Source organism: Amblyraja radiata, chromosome 28, assembly GCF_010909765.2.
Source record: "Amblyraja radiata isolate CabotCenter1 chromosome 28, sAmbRad1.1.pri, whole genome shotgun sequence".
NCBI lineage: Eukaryota > Metazoa > Chordata > Chondrichthyes > Rajiformes > Rajidae > Amblyraja > Amblyraja radiata.
Genome location: NC_045983.1, coordinates 2,946,566 through 2,968,880, shown reverse-complemented (window position 1 = coordinate 2,968,880; position 22,315 = coordinate 2,946,566). Strand labels below are relative to the sequence as shown.

The window sequence follows — 22,315 nt, the reverse complement described above, 5'->3', positions numbered from 1 at the left end:
CTTTAACCACCCCCAACTCCGTGTCCCACCTAGACACACCAATTTCTTCCCGCCACCCACATTCCTTCCTCTGGCTTCACAATTTGCAATTCTTCAATGCCTTTGTCCCACAGCTCCTGTGGCACAAAAACAACTCTCCTCACCTGTATCAACCTATTACCAGCCAGGCTTTGTTCAGCCTCTCCTCTTCTCCAGCTTTCTTACCCCGCCTTCTACAATCAGTCTGAAGAAGGGTCCCGAACTGAAAAGATGCTGCCTAACCCACTGAGATACTTCTGCACTTTGTGCCCTGTCTTTTGAATGTTATTATAGTTCCTGGCGCAACAACCTGGCAGGTCGTTCCATATACCCACCACCCTCTGAATGAAATACATGGTGCCCAGCTAAACTTAGTTTAGTGGTACAAAATTGATTGCAGTGATCATAACTCCATTAGAATTGGCACAGTAACGATGACTGGAGAGTTGTTAATGGTGTTCCTTTATTTAAGAATGGAAACAGAGAGAATCCAGGGAATTATACACACGTGAGCCTCACATCAGTGACAATGAAACTTATTGGAGAGGATTCTTCCCATTTGAAAGAGATTGGGTTAATTAGGGACAGACAGCAGAGATTTGTGCATGGCTGGTCGTGTCTTGATCGAGGTTTTGAGGAGGTGATGAAGGGGATCAATGAGGGTACAGATGTTGTCTACATGGATTTTAGTAAAGCATTTGATAAAGTCCCAAATGGTAGGCTAATCATGAAGATTAAGATGCACTGTATTAATAATGACTTGGTCGTAAGGATTCGGGTTCACTGATAGAAGACAGTGGGTAGTGGTGGAACATCAATATACAGGCTGGAGGTCTGTGACCAGTGGAGTTCTGCAGGGATCTGTGCTATTGAGAGAGAGGGACATCTGCTGTTTGAGATGTATATAAATTACCTGGACGTAAAAGTGGATTTGTTTGCAAAGTGGAAATGGTGTTGCGAACTGTGAGGAAGGCTGTCAAAGTATACAGCGGGATATAGATCAGCTACGGAAATGAGCGGATAAATGGCAGATGGACTTCAATCCAAGCAAGTTTGATGTCTTGTACTTTGGAGGTCAAATGTGAGGAGGAAATCAAACTGCCGATACACTGCATCATGATCAGCCAAATTTAAAAAAAATATATGGATATAAACTTTAGATTTAGATGTCCTGATTTATTCTTACACTTCTTTTAGCTTTATACCACCCCCACCAGCATCATTAGAATCAACGCGTAGCAGTGGAATCAGGAAGCCTGGACAATCTGTCCCTCCAGAAGGTAATATACGTGGCACTCTTTCCCAGAAACACAAAACAGAACTACGTGCAAGATGACAAATAAACCTTTCACCTGAAATGCACTATTAAATGCTGATGATAAAGAACAGAGTGGATGTCAGAGTTATAGTGTTATAGTAGTGCAGAGTTCAAATTGCCCAACCTTGACTGGGATCGCTTTGATATGAAAGGCATAGAAGGAGTAGAATGTATTGTCCATCTTAGTGCTACAGGTAAAAGGGCAAGACTGAGCATTATCTCAGGGAACATAGCTGGTAAAACGATTAAAGCACCATTTGGAAAGCAGTTTGGAAATACTCATCATGACTCAGTAAGTTTCAAGGTAGTTAAAGATGGCCTATAAATTAAGGAATGAATTGGGGGATGTCCAATTTGAATACCATAAAGTAAAAAAACTTGGCAAAAAGCAAGTGGAAACATCTACTTGAAGGTAGGCCTCGGACAATTGCAGTCATAGTCATCCAGCATGGAAACAGGCCCTTTGGCCAACTTGTCCATGCCAAGCAGGACAATCTAAGCTAATTCAATTTTGCCGCGAAGAGAGATCGAGCGATTATCCATATGGTGCCAGCACAATAACCTGGCCCTCAACACCAGCAAAACCAAGGAACTGATTGTGGACTTTGGAAGGAGTAGGATGGGGACCCACAGCCCCGTTTATATCAACGGGTCGATGGTTGAAAGGATCAAGAGATTCAAATTCCTGGGCGTGCACATCTCTGAAGATCTTTCCTGGTCCGAGAACACTGATGCAATTATTAAGAAAGCACATCAGCGCCTCTACTTCCTGAGAAGATTATGGAAAGTTGGTTTGTCAAGGAGGACTCTCTCTAATATCTACAGGTAGAGAGCATGCTGACCGGTTGCATCGTGGCTTGGTTCGACAACTTGAGCGCCCTGGAGAGGAAAAGACTACAAAAAGTAGTAAACACTGCCCAGTCCATCATCGGCTCTGACCTCCCTTCCATTGAGGGGATCTATCACAGTCGCTGCCTGAAAAAGGCTGGCAGTATCATCAGGACCCACACCATCCTGGCCACACACTCATCTCCCCACTACCTTCAGGTAGAAGGTACAGGAGCCTGAAAACTGCAACGACCAGGTTCAGGAATAGCTACTTCCCCACAGCCCTCAGGCTATTAAACTTAGCCCATTATCTGTTATTTGCACTTTATCAGTTTATTTATTCATGTGTGTATATATTTATATAATGGTATATGGACACACTGATCTGTTCTGTAGTCATGCCTACTATGTTCAGTTGTGCTGAAGCAAAGCAAGAATTTCATTGTCTTATCAGGGACACATGACAATAAACTCTCTTGAATCTCTTGAATCTTGGCCCTCATCCCTCTCGTTGTTAATCGCAATCCTGGGGAAATTAATATGTGCATTCACCCTATCTATTCCGCTAATGATATTATACAACTCTGTAAGATCGCCCCTCTGCCTCCTACACTCCGAGAAATAAAATCCTAACCTATACACAACCACTCCCTGTAACTCAGTCCCTCGATTCCTGGCAACATTTTTGTGAATCTTTTAGAACCATAGATTTGCGCAACACGGCAACAGGCCTTCGGCCCAACTTTGCCCATGCCACCCAATGTGTCCTATCTACACTAATCCCACCTGTCCGTGTTTGGCCCGTAATCCCTCTAAACATTTCCTTTTGATGTACCTGTCTAAATGCCTTCTACATGTTGTTTAGTACGTCCCTTGTTGGCTCGTTTCATATACCCACTACCCTCTGTGTGCTCTCTGCAAACTTAATGTCAACTTTCCTATCGAGAATAACCTAAACTTATCACACCCTCCAAGTGTAACCTCACCAACATCTTGTACTAATGCACTGCAATGATCCAACTTCTATATTTAATTATCTCACTGATGAATGCCAGCATGACAAAAGCCTTCCTCGCCCCGCTGTAGACTACAAGACTGCTTTCAGACAACCATGTTTTTGTACTTTTAGGTCCCTGTGTTTTTTCAGATCCCCTCTAAATCTCTTGCCCCATCCTAAACTTATGTTCTAGTTTTGGTAACGTTTCAGTTTTGGACCCCTTGATCTGGTGAAGATTGGAAGTGAAACAATAATTTCTTCTCCTTCCACCAGACCTACTGGGTATCTTAGAGTTATGGGGCTGTACAACATACAAACAGGCACAAAATACTGGAGTAACTCAGCGGGTCAGGCAGAATTTCTGGAGAAAAGGAATAGGTGAACTTTCAGGTTGGACCTCTTCTTCCGACCCTCTGAAGAAGGGTTCTGACCCAAAACACCACCTACGCCTTTTCTCCAAAGATGCTGCCTGACCCACTGAGTCACTCCAGCATTTTGTGTCTCTCTTTGGTATAAACCAGCATCTGCAGTTCCTTCCTATGCACTTTGCCACACCATGTCAATGTTGACCATTTTGCACATCTATATGAATCCAATTTGTCAATACTAAGATTGTACCTTTCTATGCCTTGCCTATGTAAATTGCTGCCTCAATGCCTCTCAAATGAAGTCATTGTACACAATGCCACCATGTCCTCTGGCAGTATGTTCCATATATGTAAAATGTTTCCAAAAGTTTCCGTTTTTATTTTAGATTTCCAGCAACTGCATTTTGCTGGATGATTTTTTTAATTTATGATATACCAACCAAAATGTATTTAACTTATTCTCATTATTCTGATAATTTGGTGCTGCTCTTCTCCTTAGCCAATAAATCGTTCCTGAGGGACGTCCAAAAACTGGCAGGAGAAAAGTGTTCACTCATTTTAATCAGAAGAAGTTTTAATGGGCAAACTTCGCCGCCAAATATTATTACTATCTTTGTTTAATCAGATTTAAAGATCACAACGCCCATCTTGACTATGAATCAACATCAACCTACAGGCAAAGGAGGCCATGTCACTCTGGACATTCTACATTATCTGATGCACACCACTAATTCAAGTGAGTATATTATTTGTAAGAGGGAACTACAAATGGTGGTTTACTCATCGGCTCAGGCAGAATCTCTGGAGGAATAGGTGACGTTTCGGATCGAGACCCTTCTTCAGACTGAGAGTCAGGGGAAAGGAAAATGATGAAAAGGTACATAGAACAAATGAATGAAAGGTATGCAAAAAGGAACGATGATCAAGGAAAGGTGGAGCCCTTAATGGTACATAGTTAGCTGTGGGGGAGGTGATAACGAGTTATACACACAGTGAAATGCAACAGGATGACAGTGAAACTAGTACAACAATTAGGGGGAGGGAGGGACGGAGAGGGGATGAAGGGGTTAGATAAATCAATATTCATATCCCTGGGTTGTAAGCTACCCAAGCGAAAAATGAGGTGCTGTTCCTCCAATTTGCGCTGAGCCTCACTCTGACAATGGAGGAGCCCCAGGATAGAAAGGTCAGCGTGGGACTAGGGAGACAAGTTAAAGTGTTTGACACGACGGACTAGGTAAAAGTGTTGGAGGAGTTGCAAGTGAACTTCTGCCTCACCTGAAAGGACTGTTAGAGTTCCTGGACAGAATCGATGGAGTAGATATTTGGACAGGTGTTGCATCTCCTGCGGTAGCAGGCGAAGGTACCCACATTGCAAATAAATAGTCCACAGAAACACTGCCACGAGCTGAACTGTTTTAACCATAATGTTATTAAAACCACTGCTCGCCCCCAAATGACGTCTTCTCCGCCTCCAATCATTCCTCAAAATGCTACACAGCTCCTTCACTATAAAGACTCCATGTAAATCAAACACTTCACATTAACTATTCCCCAAGTTCCCACTCCACACCATCCCTTCAACTTTCACCTCCATTATAGATTCCAGCCTCCAATTACAGTCAAGCTTCACTTGTTCGAGCCTTCACTTGTTCGAGCCTTCGAACCTTGCCAGAAAAATACTGTCAGCCCAAAGTCCAATGGATTAAGAGATCAGTTGCTATTGATTATGTAATCATGAATTGTAAACGTAAAATCCGTGCTTAATATTTTAATTTGCATCACAGAAGACAACTGGGGAAAATAGGGAGTTAAGACTGAAAAATCCCATTTCCTATTTTATTATTTCATTTAATAACTTCCTATTTCTACGACAATTCAGGGCCCATTTACAGGCAACACAGTGGCACAACTTCAGTCTCACAGGGCCAGCGTTTGATCCTGATCTCGGTTTCTGTCTCTGCGGAGTCTGCATGTTTCCCTGTGACTGTGGGTTTCCTCCGGGTGCTCCGGTTTCCTCCCACATCTCAAAGATATGCAAGTTCGTAGGTTAACTGGCTTCTGTAAATTGCCCCGAGTGTGTAAGGAATGGATGAAAAGATAGGATAACACAGAACTAGTGTGAACTAGTTTGACATGGACTAGGTGGGTTGAAGGGCCTCTTTCCATGCTATATCTCTCTGTCTTTTGCGCTAAACTTAACACACATTTAGTGATCAATTTATAGGTAGAGTAACAACAAATACTATTCCATATTTTTAAGACTTAAAATGTGTGAGGTGGCCTGGTTTGATGTTTCAAGCCTAGAGTTTGATATGTTCTTTACCTATGTTATACAAAGCTAATATGATTTACATTATTTCTGTAGTTGCAAATGGTTTTGGAGAGCAAACTTTGTTGAACAAGACAACACAGGAACAACTTCAAACATATCAACAAGATGTCAGAAATGCAGAGGTAGCAATTGATGTGTGTTGTTCATTCTATCGTACTACTGAGCCAGATACACAAGATAGATTTATGATCAGAAATGAAAATTACAGGTTATGTGAAGGGTTGTTGATGTGGCCCTAATATTTAGAATATATTACTTTTAATTGGGAATACATGAATTTATAGAGGTTGAAGGAATTTTGAAGGTGATTGAAAGTTGTAGAATATGTGTAATTTTAATTAATGGGAGGAATTAGTTTAGTTTAGATACAGCGTGGAAACAGGCCCTTCCACCCATCAAGTCCGTGCCGACCACCGATCCCATACTAGCACTATCCCATACACTAGGAATAATTTACAATCTTCACCTGAGCCAATTGACCGACACACCTGTACGTCTTTGGGATGTGAGGGGAAACCGGAGCTCCCGGGGAACACCCACGGAGAGAATATATACAAACTCCATACAGACAGCGGCCGTAGTCAGGATCGAATCCGGTTCTCCGGCACTGTAAGGCAGCAACTCTACTGCTGCGCCACCGTGTTTATTTCATATATTGAGAGATGGACATTGCTGACAAGGGTACCATTTATTTTCTGTCCTTAACTACCATTGAGAGGCGGTAATGTGCAAGAATGATGAACCACCGTGGAAAATGCTAATCGGTGGAGAATTCTAGGATTGGGTTTCTGTTGTTGGCAATAAATACATTCTTGAGCAATAAGGAGAAATGGTTACATTCTCGCTTTACCTGGAAATTGCCCAGCACAAATGTTCCTTGCCACTCATCAGCCTGTGTTTGAATACTTTCTGACATTTATCATTGCTTAATTTGTTGAGTTGCAAATGGAATTCAGCGTTATGCAACAACAGTGAACAACCCCTTAAGGGCCTGTCCCACGAGCATGCGACTCCATGCGGCAAGCGTGACCTAACGTGGTCGCTTGAGCCGTACGGCCTCGCGGGGCCGGTCCCACTTCGATCGCCGGAGCCGTATGGAGTTGTGCGGAGCTGGTACCGACATCGTGCGGGGCCCCGAAAAACTGACCATGTTCAAAAATTCCGCGCGGCAACGGCCTGCCGGCCCGCAGCCTCCTCGACGCCGTGTCACTCACTCGACCTCCGCGCGGCTCCCGCTTCTGGTTTGGTCGCGCATGCAGGCGCATGCTGGTGGGACCGGCCCTTTAGGTCGCGCTTGCCGCATGGAGTCGCATGCTCGTGGGACAGGCCCTTTATGATTGAGGAGTGAAGCAGCTACAGATGGTTAGGCTTAGCACATTTCTCTGAAGAACACAAGTTATGACTCCAGGCATTCGATTGGCCTTGCCTTGATGTCATGACTTCAGATTTACCCGAGCTCTTTATGCCACGACTAGTTAAATGTTACCTTGATATCCTGAGCAGTTACTCACTCAGCTCTTTTGTCCATGTTTGCACCAAGACTATAATGAGATCCTGTTTCCATGCTGTATGGCTCGTACTCTTTGTATGATACGTTTAACTCCCAGTTCCACTTTAAATCTTCTCTCTCTCACCGTAACCAATGCCCTCTAATTTGGCTATGTACTCTCTCCCCGCTTTTCATTATTTTATATACCTCTATCGTGTCACACCTCAACCTCCTTCCCATCAGAGGAGTTCCCAATCTCTCCAATAAGGAACTCAAATCCCCCAGTCCAGGCAAAACCCCTGTGAATCTATTCAGAACCCTCTCTAGCTTAATCACTTCATCCTAGTGTGGCAACCAGAACTGCGTGCAAAACTCCAGAGCCCTCCACCATCTGCCCCCCCCCCCCCATATCTCACTATTTTATCCAGCTATAACGTGATGTCCAAACTCATGTATTCAGTGCACTGACCGATGAAGCATGAGGTGTTGCATTTTGGACGTCGAATGTAGGGGAAGATGTACAGGTAAAGGCAAAACCCAGAACACCATTGATCCATAGAGGGATCTTGATGTTCAAGTCCAAGTCTCCCTGAAAGAGGCAACACAAGTGGATAGAGTGGTTATGAAGACTTGGTATGCTTGCCTTTATCAGTCAGAGCATTGAGTATAGAGTTAGGAAGTCATGTTGCAGCTTTGTAAAGCTTTGCTTAGGCTGCATTTGGAGTAGACTGCACAGTTCTGGTTGCCCCATAACAGGAAGATGGGAAGGCTTTGGTGCAGAAGAGGGGTTTACCTATAAGGATATAAATAAGTACCTGCATTTGGAAAGGCAAGGGATCTCAATCAGGGATGGTCAGCATAGCGTTGTCCATGGGAAATCAAGTGTCATGAATTTTTAAGAGGATTGACGAGAGCAGAATGGTAGACATAGTTTATTTACCTGGAACTTAGCAAAGCCTGGGCTAGCCAACTGGGTCCATTGTCATTTGTCACCTATATTAATATTCTAGATAATGCTATTAACATGGTTAGTAAGTTTGCAGATGGCACCAAAATTGGTGTAGTGGACAGTGAAGGTTATCCAAGATTACAACATGATCTCAATGAACTGAGGAAGTAGGCCACGGAATGGCAGATGCAATTTATGGTATGGTACTTTGTCACATGTACCGAGGTACAGTGAAATTTATTTTTGTATAGTTTAGTACAAGTATCGCTATACATAAGCACTTAGATACATATTAGATAAGCATCTAAGATACAGTACAAGTGTATAGCAGTAGTGCACTCAGACAGTATAGTCACCAGTTTGGCACCATTTCCAAGTCCCAGTGGTTGTAAGTGCAGGGATCTTGGTCTGACCATGAAGGTCTGTTGTCCTGGTGGTGTTGCAGGGTTGGCCTGGCCAAGCATAGCCGTGATTTCCCCAGCCGCATGCAGCCCACGTACTCGGCCTCAAATAATTGAGACGTTGCATTTCGATAAATTAAACCAGGGTAGATTTGCACAATCCCATCTCCCACCGGATCACCTACAAAATCCTGATCCTCACCTACAGAGCCCTCCACCATCTGCCCCCCCCCCCCCCCCCCCCCCCCCCATATCTCACTGATCTCCTCTCTCCCTACCAACCCTCACAGTCCCTCAGATCCACATCAGCCGGTCTCCTCTCCATCCACAAGTCCAACCTCCGCAGTTTTGGGGACAGAGCCTTCTCCAGGGCAGCTCCCAGGCTCTGGAACTCCCTCCCCTATCCTTAGCCCCACGTCCCCCTCCCTTTTCATCTGTGCTTGAATTGCCTCATATTGTGTTTTGAATTGAATTCTGTCTTTAATTTGTGTACTAGTCATGTCTGTACTATTTATTTCATTCCGCTTACATGTTTTTCCTCTACTTGCTAAATTTTTGTAAGGTGTCCTTGAGACTCTTGAAAGGCGCCCATAAATAAAATGTATTATTATAATAATATGTATATTATTATTATTATTAATAATTGGCAGGGCCCTGGAGAATGTTATAGAACAAAGATATGAACAATAGTACATAATTTCCTGAAAGTGGCAACAAAGATCAAAATGTTGGGAAGGTGGTGTGTGGCATGCTTGCCTTCATCAGTCAGCTCACTGAGTAAAGGAATTAAACAACACTTTAACTCTCCCTCCCATTCCCACACTGACCTTTCTGTCCTGGGCCTCCTCTATTGTCAGAGTAAGGCCCAGCACCTCATATTTTACTTGAGTATGAACACTAACTTCTCTAACTTCAAGTAGCCTTGCTTTCCCTCTCTCTCCATCCCCTTCCCAGTCTACCAGTCTTGCTGTCTCCGACTATATTTTACCACTGTCCCGCCCACTCCTGACATCAGTCTGAAGAAGGGTCTCAACCCAAAACGTCACCCATTCTTTCTCTCCAGAGATGCTGCCTGTCCCACTGAGTTACTCCAGCATTTTGTATCTACCAAGGAATGAAATTGTCATGTTGCAACTGTTCAAGTTGTTGGTGAGACTACACTGTATTGTGTACAGTTCTGGTTACCCAGCTACAGGAAGGATGTCATTAAGCTGGAAAAGGTGCAGAAAAGATTCACCAGAATGTCACCAACACTGAAGAGCTGGAGTTATAATGAAAGGCTGATAATAGGCGGGGACTTTTTCCTTAAGAGCATGAAAGATTGAGGGGTAACCTTATAGGACAATATAGATTCATGAGGGGCATTGATAAGGCTGATATTCACATTTTTTCACCTAATCAATAGGCAACAGCCATTCAGCCCATGCTGGTCCCAGGGAAGAAATTCCAGTCCCATTTCCCTTCTCCTAATTTCTCTGCATCCATCCGATGTATTCCCTCACATGCCTATCAATTCTTCCAATTCTTTTTGCAACTTGCTTGCACTATGGTGTAATTAACAGTAGCCAATTAACCTACCAATGTATTTGAGACATGGATGGAGATGGAAGCATGGGATCTAGCATGAGCTAGCTACTGAATACAAATTTGGCTCAGTGGTAGATGTCACAGGGTAGAAACCCAGATGTAACAGAGAAAACATTTAAACTACTCAGTCAACAGCCATGGTCATGATCAAACTATTTTCTGTGTGCTTAAGCAAAGCAAGAATTTCATTGTCCTATACAGGGACACATGACAATAAACTCACTTGAACTTGAACTCACTTGAACTTGAAACCCGGATATCTACAGGCGTTAAACTGCAGCAGTAACTGCTATACAACTAACTGCTATACCACCCTCTGACACTTGCAGCTCGCACCTGGGATGAAGGACATCCCATGCAAATGTAATTTACTACTTTAAAAGCCATTATGTAGTTCAATATTGCAGAAATAGGAAACAAGGATGAATGTTGAGAAAATTCAAGTGAGGTACAATTTGAGATAATCGTCTCATCCTATCTGAGTAGCTAGAATGTGGTGAATATTGTGCTTAAGTGTTGCCACTCCTTGGGAACTAAATTATTTTCTTCCTTTACGGACAGTTTCAACTGTTTGGACACCACGTGGATAGTGACGAACTGGATACAATCCATGAACCAAAAAGATCGGAATTAAGCAGAAAGCTGACCGATGCAGTCCAAAGAGGTGTGGAGACACGATACAGAGCCCATCTCTCACAGCAGGAAATGTTTTCAAACACTCACATGCTCTAACACAACCTGCTCAGCAAATGGGCTGCCATGTAGTGTATAGAAATGAACTGCAAATGCTGATTTGTACTGAAGATAGGCACAAAGTGCTGGAGTAAATCAGTGGGTCAGGCAGCATCTCTGGAGAAAAAGAATGGTTGACGTTTCAGGCCGGGACCTTTCTTCAAGGAACCTTCAAGAAGGGCAACCCAAGCCCAAAATGTCATCCATCCTTTTTCTTCAGAGATGCTGCCTGACCTGCTGTGTTACTCCAGCACTTTGTGTCTATCTTTGGGCTACAATGCAATCTCCATGAATTCACAAATTCTGATTTCTCTGCTCAAAAGAGACTCATTATTCTGAAATGTGGAGACGGGTCTGCGTTAATTAAATTGAAGTTCAAATCATATCATTGGCAAAACAGATTTAGGCTCAGTGTTTTTCTGTTCTTAATAAGTCAAGAATTAGTCACAATAGAATTAGTTTGACAGACTGTTATTGTCATGTGTACCGAGTGACGATCAAATGCTTTGTTTTGCATGTTACACCATACGCACTGTAGATACAATCAATTCAAACTCGTACAATAAATAGATGAAAGGGCAAGATACAGTGTGCGGACTATAGTTCCCAGCATTGTAGTGCATCAGTTCCAGAAACAAAGTCCAATGCTCACAATGGGGTAGAGGTGAATCAGACAGTACCATAGCTTTTGGAAGGATCATTCAGAATCCTGATAACAGAGGGGACGATGGATTGATAGAGTAGTTTAGCAAGCTTACACAAGACCAAACTAAAAGCGACAAAAACAGGCACAGAAGAAATTATAGTGGAAAATAAGGAAACTACATTGACAGAATCATTTGTATCTGCATCAATTAAAGGAAATGACATTTCAAAAATAATGTTTTTAAGAAAGAACTGCAGATTCTGGAAAAATCAAAGGTAGACAAAAATGCTGGAGAAACTCAGCGGGTGAGGCAGCGTCTCTGGAGCGAAGGAATAGGTGATGTTTCGAGTCGAGACCCTCCTTCAGACTGATGTGGAGGTGGCGGGAAGAAAGAAGCGGAGACAGTAGGCTGTGGGAGAGCTGGGAAGGGGAGGGGAAGGAGGGAGAAAGCAAGGACTACTTGAAATTGGAGGTCAATGTTCATACCGCTGGGGTGTAAACTGCCCAAGCGAAATACGAGATGCTGCTCCTTAAATTTGCGGTGGGACTCACTCTGGCCATGGAGGAGGCCCAGGACAGAAAGGTTGGATTCGGAATGGGAGGGGGAGTTGAAGTGCTGGGCCACCGGGAGATCAGGTTGGTTAATGTGAACATCAGGGCATAAAAGCTAAAACCAAATCCACAATTCAGTCCAGATGCTTTTACATTGCTGCACTACAAATGCTTTTCCAGATATAATTTTAAAATGAAGGTTTCTGCATCCTTTCAGTTTAGTTTATTGTTTTTCTTCCCTCAAATTTCTTCTCATCTCATAACCACCCCTCCCTGCCACCAAATTATTTGATTGATTGATTGATCAAGACCGTATTATATGACATGCCAGTGAAATTCTGTTTTGCATACCATATACAAAGTATGCAGTCATCACGTGTCGGGAGCCAATAAAGTGACAAAAGTATTCAATACAGTCCCCAGCGCATCCCCCTCGCAGGATCCGCCTTTGTTCCATCAGCCCCCTTCCCACCTTCAATGCCTGGTCCCCCCTCCCCCCCCATGCGACGTACCTCTGTTCTCTCGACAACCCCCCACGCTGGGTCCAACGCGCTTAGTTATTGACCCTTTGGTTTAGTTAATTATCTTTTTCCAATTGACTTGATTCATACAAGTCTATCAGCGAAGAACATCAGTGTCCAGCCCGGGATGAATCCAGAATGTGGTTGGTTCAGAGCTGCCGTCTGAAACAGCCTAATGCATGCCCTGCCAGTGGTTGCATATCACATGAACGCAAGTGAAAAGAATCACAAATCAGCTCTCAATTACCCATCTCTACTCTGACAAATCTATCCTCCAAATTAAACATTTCCACTCTTGTATGTCTTATCCATACTTTGATGCTCTAAGTGGTGTTGTACACAGAAGTAGTTCACCTCCTTGTATCTAGGACAGTAAACTAACCCAAATGCTGCACCTTCCTAACCATCGTGCTTAACTACCCAGCTACCTCTAGGGATCTCACAGCATTAAACTTCCCACTTAGCCTTATCCAGATTAATGGTGACTTTGTTATATTCAGAACTGGTTTACCAGTGGAATTCCACAGGGATCTGGTATTTGTGATATGTGACTTGAACAATAGCTGCAGACGAGTATAAGTGATAATGGAAAGTTTAAAGTCAGGAAGTGATAATGCTAGTTTATAGGACTGGTTAGGTTGCATTTGGGGTATTGCATGTAGTTATGACTGCCCCTGTACAAGGAGAATGTAGAAGCTTTGGAAGGGATACAGAGGTGATTAACCGGGATTTTGCCTGGATTACGGGGTCCACAGCGATACGGGCTTTAAATATAACGCTATGGGTCAGACTGTTCGGACAAAATTCTCGTATAACTGGCACAGGTAGACAGTTAGAACCTTTTTTGCAGTATGGAGATATTAAATACAAGGTGGCTTGACAATAAGGTGATAGGGGCAAAATTTAAAGAGATGTACAGGGTAAGTTTTGTTTAACAAAAGGTTGGCAAATGCCTTTTTTACAACAGGGTGGTGGAAATGGATATGAAAGTGGCATGAGACTCTTGGATGTCCACGCAGATAAGAATTGGTATTAGCATCATTTTCAGCACAAAGGGCCTGATCCAGGATCTATGTTTTATGTTCTATCCCATGTCAAAAAGGCTGGCAGTATCATCAAAGACCCACACCATCCTGGCCACACACTCATCTCCCTGCTACCTTCAGGTAGAAGGTACAGGAGCCTGAAGACTGCAACAACCAGGTTCAGGAAAAGCTACTTCCCCACAGCCATCAGGCTATTAAACCTGGTTCGGACAAAACTCTGATTATTAATAACCACTTTCTGTTATTTGCACTTTACCAGTTTATTTATTCATGTGTGTCTATATTTATATCATGGTATATGGACACATTTATCTGTTTTGTAGTAAATGCCTACTATTTTCTGTGTGCTTAAGTAAAGCAAGAATTTCATTGTCCTATACAGGGACACATGACAATAAACTCACTTGAACTTGAACTTGATATGCAGGTAGTCTGGGAAAACCAGGTTGTTTCTGTACCCCAAGAAAGGGAGTTTGTAGAGTGCCTCCAAGATGAATTCTTAGAGCAGCTTGCACTAGAGCCTACCAGAGAGAAGGCAATTCTGGATTTAGTGTTGTCTAATGAACCAGATTTAATGTTGGAACTCAAGGCAAAGGAACCGCTAGGAGGTAGTGACCATAATACAATAAATTTTAATCTGCAATTTGAGAGGGAGGTTAAATAAGAACAAAGGAGACTATGAAGGCATGAGAGAGTAGGCCAAGGTTGACTGGAAAAGGATCCCAGCAGGAATGACAGTGGAACAGCAGTGGCAGGAATATCTGGGCATAATCCAGAACATGCAGGATCATTTCCTTCCAAAGAGGAATAAAAATTCTTAGAGGCAACTGTGGCTGACATGGGAAGTTAGTGATGGAATAAAACTAAAAGAAAAAGTGTATAATATAGCAAAGAGTAGCAAGAAGCAAGAGGATTGGGAAACTTTCAAAGGACAACAGAATGTAACAAAAAGGGCAATACGGGGTGAAAAGTTGATGTACAAGGGTAAGCTGGCCAAGAATATAAAGGACAGTAAAAGCTTCTTCAGGTATGTTAAGAGAAAAAGATTAAAAACAAATGTGGGTCCCTCGAAGGCAAAAACGGGTGAAATTATTATTGGGAACAAGGAAATGGCAGAGGAGTTAAACAGGTACTTTGGTTCTGTCTTCACTAAGGAAGACAATCTCCCAGATGTACTAGAGGACAGAGGATCTATGGAGACAGAGTAACTGAAATAAATTTGCATTAGGCAAGAAATAGTATTGGGTAGACTGATAAATCCCCAGGGCCCGACGGTCTGTATCAGTATCTCCAAAGGTCATGGAAGATTTCCCCATTCTCAGAGCACAAGCTTTAAACATCGGAACTTCTTGTAGAAACCAAATTTATCAGGACATACAAACCATCTGTCTCTGGGTTTCTGAAAAAACTCCATGCTAATTCGATCATAAAAACCCTCCCCCCTCCCAACTGCTGGATATGCAGGAAACTCCCATCCACCCAGACATGATGCAAAATCACATGACCAACCTTCCCCTTGACAGTTGTTGCTTAACCCATTGATTTCTTCTTGTTTACTTCATTCTCCAGATTTCACCATTTGCAGTCCCTCACCTAGCCCTCACCTAGTTGCTACATTTACATACCATTCAACAACTTGTCACTTTTATTTTCCAGCCCACTTTAAATATTCTAATGTAACCCCCCCCCCCCCATGTTTTGGCTGAGAACCCAACTAAATATAAGTAATTTAAACAAAACTACACCGGCTGTTTTCAGCTACTCGTTATATTTTATAAGGCTATAACAAATGTACAAATTGGCTACAACAAATATTCGACAAAATCTTTATTATCTACAATGCTTCATATACTCAAGGAGAGTTTGCTCATTAAAGCATATAGAATGCATTAAAAATTACAGTACAGTCCAAAATGATTAGGACCAGATCAAACTTAAAGCCCACCACGCAGTCTCAGGACCAAGTGCAGGGTAGATTCTTTTTGAATGTTGTAGTCAGATAGAGTACGGCCTTCCTCCAGCTGTTTCCCAGCAAAGATCAGACGTTGTTGGTCTGGAGGAATACCTTCTTTGTCCTGAATCTTGGCTTTGACATTTTCTATGGTGTCACTTGGCTCCACCTCGAGGGTTATGGTCTTACCAGTGAGCGTCTTCACAAAGATCTGCATTCCACCACGGAGTCTCAGGACAAGGTGAAGAGTTGATTCTTTTTGAATGTTATAGTCAGACAGGGTTCGTCCATCTTCCAGCTGTTTTCCTGCAAAGATCAGACGTTGTTGGTCTGGAGGTATACCTTCTTTGTCCTGAATCTTGGCCTTGACATTCTCTATGGTGTCACTTGGCTCCACCTCAAGGGTTATGGTCTTCCCAGTAAGAGTCTTCACAAAGATCTGCATACCACCACGGAGTCGCAGAACAAGATGCAGGGTAGATTCCTTCTGAATGTTGTAGTCAGACAGGGTTCGTCCATCTTCCAGCTGCTTCCCAGCAAAGATCAGACGCTGCTGGTCTGGAGGAATACCTTCTTTGTCCTGAATCTTGGCCTTAACATTCTCTATGGTGTCACTTGGCTCCACCTCAAGGGTTATGGTCTTCCCAGTAAGAGTCTTCACAAAGATCTGCATTCCACCACGGAGTCTCAAGACAAGATGCAGGGTGGATTCCTTCTGAATGTTATAGTCAGACAGGGTCCGACCATCTTCCAGCTGTTTTCCTGCAAAGATCAGACGTTGTTGATCAGGAGGTATACCTTCCTTGTCCTGAATCTTGGCTTTGACATTCTCGATGGTGTCACTTGGCTCCACCTCAAGAGTTATGGTCTTCCCCGTAAGGGTCTTCACAAAGATCTGCATCCCACCACGGAGTCTCAGAACAAGATGCAGGGTAGATTCCTTCTGAATGTTGTAGTCAGATAGAGTACGGCCTTCCTCCAGCTGTTTCCCAGCAAAGATCAAGCGCTGTTGGTCTGGAGGAATACCTTCCTTGTCCTGAATCTTGGCCTTAACATTCTCTATGGTGTCACTTGGCTCCACCTCAAGGGTTATGGTCTTCCCAGTAAGAGTCTTCACAAAGATCTGCATTCCACCACGGAGTCTCAAGACCAGATGCAGGGTGGATTCCTTCTGAATGTTATAGTCAGACAGGGTCCGACCATCTTCCAGCTGTTTTCCTGCAAAGATCAGACGTTGTTGATCAGGAGGTATACCTTCCTTGTCCTGAATCTTGGCTTTGACATTCTCGATGGTGTCACTTGGCTCCACCTCAAGAGTTATGGTTTTCCCCGTAAGGGTCTTCACAAAGATCTGCATCCCACCACGGAGTCTCAGAACAAGATGCAGGGTAGATTCCTTCTGAATGTTGTAGTCAGATAGAGTACGGCCTTCCTCCAGCTGTTTCCCAGCAAAGATCAAGCGCTGTTGGTCTGGAGGAATACCTTCCTTGTCCTGAATCTTGGCCTTAACATTCTCTATGGTGTCACTTGGCTCCACCTCAAGGGTTATGGTCTTCCCAGTAAGAGTCTTCACAAAGATCTGCATTCCACCACGGAGTCTCAAGACAAGATGCAGGGTGGATTCCTTCTGAATGTTATAGTCAGACAGGGTCCGACCATCTTCCAGCTGTTTTCCTGCAAAGATCAGACGTTGTTGATCAGGAGGTATACCTTCCTTGTCCTGAATCTTGGCTTTGACATTCTCTATGGTGTCACTTGGCTCCACCTCAAGAGTTATGGTCTTCCCCGTAAGGGTCTTCACAAAGATCTGCATCCCACCACGGAGTCTCAGAACAAGATGCAGGGTAGATTCCTTCTGAATGTTGTAGTCAGATAGAGTACGGCCTTCCTCTAGCTGTTTCCCAGCAAAGATCAAGCGCTGTTGGTCTGGAGGAATACCTTCCTTGTCCTGAATCTTGGCCTTAACATTCTCTATGGTGTCACTTGGCTCCACCTCAAGGGTTATGGTCTTCCCAGTAAGAGTCTTAACAAAGATCTGCATTCCACCACGGAGTCTCAAGACCAGATGCAGGGTGGATTCCTTCTGAATGTTATAGTCAGACAGGGTCCGACCATCTTCCAGCTGTTTTCCTGCAAAGATCAGACGTTGTTGATCAGGAGGTATACCTTCCTTGTCCTGAATCTTGGCTTTGACATTCTCGATGGTGTCACTTGGCTCCACCTCAAGAGTTATGGTTTTCCCCGTAAGGGTCTTCACAAAGATCTGCATCCCACCACGGAGTCTCAGAACAAGATGCAGGGTAGATTCCTTCTGAATGTTGTAGTCAGATAGAGTACGGCCTTCCTCCAGCTGTTTCCCAGCAAAGATCAAGCGCTGTTGGTCTGGAGGAATACCTTCCTTGTCCTGAATCTTGGCCTTAACATTCTCTATGGTGTCACTTGGCTCCACCTCAAGGGTTATGGTCTTCCCAGTAAGAGTCTTCACAAAGATCTGCATTCCACCACGGAGTCTCAAGACCAGATGCAGGGTGGATTCCTTCTGAATGTTATAGTCAGACAGGGTCCGACCATCTTCCAGCTGTTTTCCTGCAAAGATCAGACGTTGTTGATCAGGAGGTATACCTTCCTTGTCCTGAATCTTGGCTTTGACATTCTCGATGGTGTCACTTGGCTCCACCTCAAGAGTTATGGTCTTCCCCGTAAGGGTCTTCACAAAGATCTGCATCCCACCACGGAGTCTCAGAACAAGATGCAGGGTAGATTCCTTCTGAATGTTGTAGTCAGATAGAGTACGGCCTTCCTCCAGCTGTTTCCCAGCAAAGATCAAGCGCTGTTGGTCTGGAGGAATACCTTCCTTGTCCTGAATCTTGGCCTTAACATTCTCTATGGTGTCACTTGGCTCCACCTCAAGGGTTATGGTCTTCCCAGTAAGAGTCTTCACAAAGATCTGCATTCCACCACGGAGTCTCAAGACGAGATGCAGGGTAGATTCCTTTTGAATGTTGTAGTCAGACAGGGTCCGACCATCTTCAAGCTGTTTCCCAGCAAAGATCAGACGCTGCTGGTCTGGAGGAATACCTTCCTTGTCCTGAATCTTGGCTTTGACATTCTCTATAGTGTCACTTGGCTCCACCTCAAGGGTTATAGTCTTACCAGTGAGCGTCTTCACAAAGATCTGCATCCCACCACGCAGTCTCAAGACAAGGTGAAGAGTGGATTCCTTCTGAATGTTGTAGTCAGATAGAGTACGGCCTTCCTCCAGCTGTTTCCCAGCAAAGATCAGACGTTGTTGGTCTGGAGGTATACCTTCTTTGTCCTGAATCTTGGCTTTGACATTCTCTATGGTGTCACTTGGCTCCACTTCCAGGGTTATGGTCTTCCCCGTAAGGGTCTTCACAAAGATCTGCATCCCACCACGGAGTCTCAGGACAAGGTGAAGGGTAGATTCTTTCTGAATGTTGTAGTCAGACAGGGTTCGTCCATCTTCCAGCTGTTTCCCAGCAAAGATCAGACGCTGCTGGTCAGGAGGTATACCTTCTTTATCTTGAATCTTGGCCTTGACATTCTCTATAGTGTCACTTGGCTCCACCTCAAGGGTTATGGTCTTCCCCGTAAGGGTCTTCACAAAGATCTGCATTCCACCACGCAGTCTCAAGACGAGATGCAGGGTAGATTCTTTCTGAATGTTGTAGTCAGATAGAGTACGGCCTTCCTCCAGCTGCTTCCCAGCAAAGATCAGACGCTGCTGGTCAGGAGGTATACCTTCTTTATCTTGAATCTTGGCCTTGACATTCTCAATGGTGTCACTTGGCTCCACCTCAAGGGTTATGGTCTTCCCAGTAAGGGTCTTCACAAAGATCTGCATTTTGAACTGGCAAATAACAAAGACAATTTTAGTGCAACCAACCCATCAGTCATAAAAAACAGCCTTTCAAGATACACGGTCAACAAAATAGAGAGAGTAGAGGAGATTTACTAGAATGTTGCCTGGGTTTCAGCAACTAAGATACAGAGAAAGGTTGATGAGTTAGGGCTTTATTCTTTGGAGCGCAGAAGGTTAAGGGGGGACTTGATAGAGGTTTTTTAAATGATGAGAGGGATAGACAGAGTTGACGTGGAAAAGCTTTTCCCACTGAGAGTAGGGAAGCTTCAAACAAGGGGACATGACTTGAGAATTAAGGGACTGAAGTTTAGGGGTAACATGAGGGGGAACTTCTTTACTCAGAGAGTGGTAGCTGTGTGGAATGAGCTTCCAGTGAAGGTGGTGGAGGCAGGTTCGTTTTTATCATTTAAAAATAAATTGGATAGTTATATGGATGGGAAAGGAATGGAGTGTTATGGTCTGAGCGCAGGTATAAGTGACTAGGGGAGATTATGTGTTCCGCACGGACTAGAGGGGTCGAGATGGCCTGTTTCCGTGCTGTAATTGTTATATGGTTATATGGTTATACACCAACAATTCCCATCCCAAAACATCTGTTAACCTATGCAGTAGAATATATAATTGGAGAGTACTGGAACAATCCCTCCAGCCCACCCTGCCTGTACCAACCACAGGCTCATTCGATTCACCGCCTCTGCTGTTTTCTTTTTTTACCTCAACATGACGAGCGAATCTGTGCTGCTGGTTGTTTGTTCATCAACGCCGCCAGCCCCGCCCGTCCTCCTCCTCCTGTCGACACTCAGAACCGCTCCTCCCCCTTGTACGCTATCCTGTCGCTCAGCCGCGCCTTCTCTTCGCCCCCTCCTTCCCTCTCCCCGTCCCGGCTGGTCCTCCAACCGTCATAGCGCCATCCGTCATCACCTCACCAGTCCCCCGCCCGCTCTCCCTCCAGCCCCGCCCGCCCGCCAACCATCACTGCGTCATCTCGCCTGAAAATCCGCTCTGCTGCCGCCGCCCCAGGGAACCTTACACCCGCAGCCGTGCGCTTCGCCCCAACAACTCGCCCCGTTTTCCCGGCCCCTCACACCGCTGGTCTCTCGCCCGCCCGCTCGCCAACCGTCACGGCGCCATTTGGCCCTCTCGCCTCAAAACCCGAATCGTCAACCCTCCCTGCCTCCCCCCCGGGAACATTACTACACTAGCAATCGCTCGTTTCGCCCCACCACCGCTTCGATTCACCCAGCTTCCCCGGGACCCTCGCAGCTCCGGCCGCCGCTCACCTCGTTCGTTCGTTCGCTCGTTCGCTCGACAACTTCGATAAGAGATGCTCACTTCCGGCTACGATTCTGGTTTCCGGCAGCCGCTGCGCTCCCTTTTATAACGAGCGCCGCCTCACCCCCTCGTCCGCTCCCTCCGCGCGGCAAGTAGTGCCAGACACTATCGTCGTAACGGTCGCTGTCGATTTGGGATGTACAAGCCTGTGCGGTAGGGTGCGAGTATTGCGCGTGATGTTTGCTGTGTGTGAGCGAGTGTGCGGACTGGTGCTGCCAGGCTGCTCTCTGCCAACTGGCGGCTCCGCGCAGCGGTTTATTTTCTGCGAGCTGTGCGGCGGCACGAGCGGCCTCGACGCTGATTGGCGGACGGCCGCTGACGTCGATAATGGTCGTTGTCCCTGGCGACGGGCGGCCAGTCGGCGGCCGCCACGTGATGGGCGCGTCACCCCGCGTGATGGCTGCGTGTCCAGAGCGTGAGTCAGCAGCTGCGGGGAATGATCCAGAACACTGGGGGGGGAGGGGGGAGAATGATCCAGAACACGGAGGAATGATCGAGAACAGCGGGGGGGGGGTGATCCAGAACACGGAGGAATGATCGAGAACGGGGGGGGGGGGGGGGGGGTGATCCAGAACCCTGAGGAATGATCCAGAACACTGGGGGAGGGGGGGGTGTAGAATGATCCAGAACACTGGGGGGGGGGGGGGTGTAGAATGATCCAGAACACTGGGGGGGGGGTGTAGAATGATCCAGAACACTGGGGGGGTGTAGAATGATCCAGAACACTGGGGGGGGTGTAGAATGATCCAGAACACGGGTGGGGGGGGAGAATTATCCATAACACGGGAGAATTATCCGGGGGGGGGGGGGTGTCTAGAACACATGGGGTGGGGCTCCAGAACAGGGGGGAATGACCCAGAATACTAGAGAATGATCCAGAACGGGGGAGGGGTAGCATCATCAAGAACATGGGGGCAGGAGTGATGGAGAACATGGGGAGAATGATCGAGAACACGGGGGAGAATGGTCAAGATGATGGGGACCGGGGGGGGTGGGGGGGTCAAGAACAGAGAGGGCATGATTGAGAATGGGGTGGAGGGGAGAAAGATCGATGTCATGAGGAATCGGTGTTGAGAAAGATCCAGAAAGGGGGTAAGGGAATGAGAGCAGATAAAGATGGAGAATGTGGGGACAGGAGTTGCAGAGAAAGATCTAGAACATTGGGTGAGTGCAGAGGAAAATCCCAGAACATGGTGAGGGGTAGAGTAAGATGTAGAATGTAGGGCGAGGGGAAGGAGCAGGCGATGCCGGGAGGGTCTCTGGCAGTCGCTGCTGTGCTTTGGGCAACTCCCTCCTCTCCCTTTTTTATTTCAAAATAGAATTTATTCAGGTAATAAATATATACAATACACGAGCCGTGCA

The 22,315-nt window shown here is 45.2% G+C and overlaps 2 protein-coding genes across 9 annotated transcripts in view; one reads left to right on the top strand and one right to left on the bottom strand.

Annotated features, from left to right (window-relative positions):
• The window catches only part of LOC116988735, an 88,361-nt gene extending 76,940 nt beyond the window's left edge, over window positions 1–11,421 (top strand). For 2 of the 8 annotated variants that reach the window (XM_033045593.1, XM_033045590.1), the window contains 4 exons: window positions 1,216–1,298; window positions 4,155–4,265; window positions 5,898–5,986; window positions 10,852–11,421. In XM_033045593.1, coding sequence (XP_032901484.1) covers window positions 1,216–1,298; window positions 4,155–4,265; window positions 5,898–5,986; window positions 10,852–11,022 — 454 coding nt within the window. In that variant the 3' untranslated portion in view covers window positions 11,023–11,421. Of the gene's footprint in view, window positions 1–1,215; window positions 1,299–4,154; window positions 4,266–5,897; window positions 5,987–6,803; window positions 6,816–10,851 lie in introns of those variants that run through there. The other 6 variants (XM_033045592.1, XM_033045591.1, XR_004416053.1 and 3 more) reach the window with 5 other exon arrangements.
• Window positions 11,422–15,597: 4,176 nt separating this feature from the next.
• Window positions 15,598–21,221, bottom strand: LOC116988733 (polyubiquitin-C). The gene is made up of 2 exons (XM_033045588.1): window positions 20,902–21,221; window positions 15,598–19,609 (listed from the first exon to the last, which is right to left on the bottom strand). The coding sequence occupies exon 2, from the start codon at window positions 19,601–19,603 to the stop codon at window positions 15,722–15,724; it is 3,882 nt and encodes a 1,293-aa protein (XP_032901479.1). The 5' UTR covers window positions 19,604–19,609; window positions 20,902–21,221; the 3' UTR covers window positions 15,598–15,721.
• Between the last annotated feature and the right edge of the window lie 1,094 nt (window positions 21,222–22,315).

What these genes read in the sequence shown, in the direction of transcription:
- LOC116988733 (XM_033045588.1), bottom strand. Translation starts at nt 19,603, where the DNA reads ATGCAGATCTTTGTGAAGACCCTTACTGGGAAGACCATAACCCTTGAG.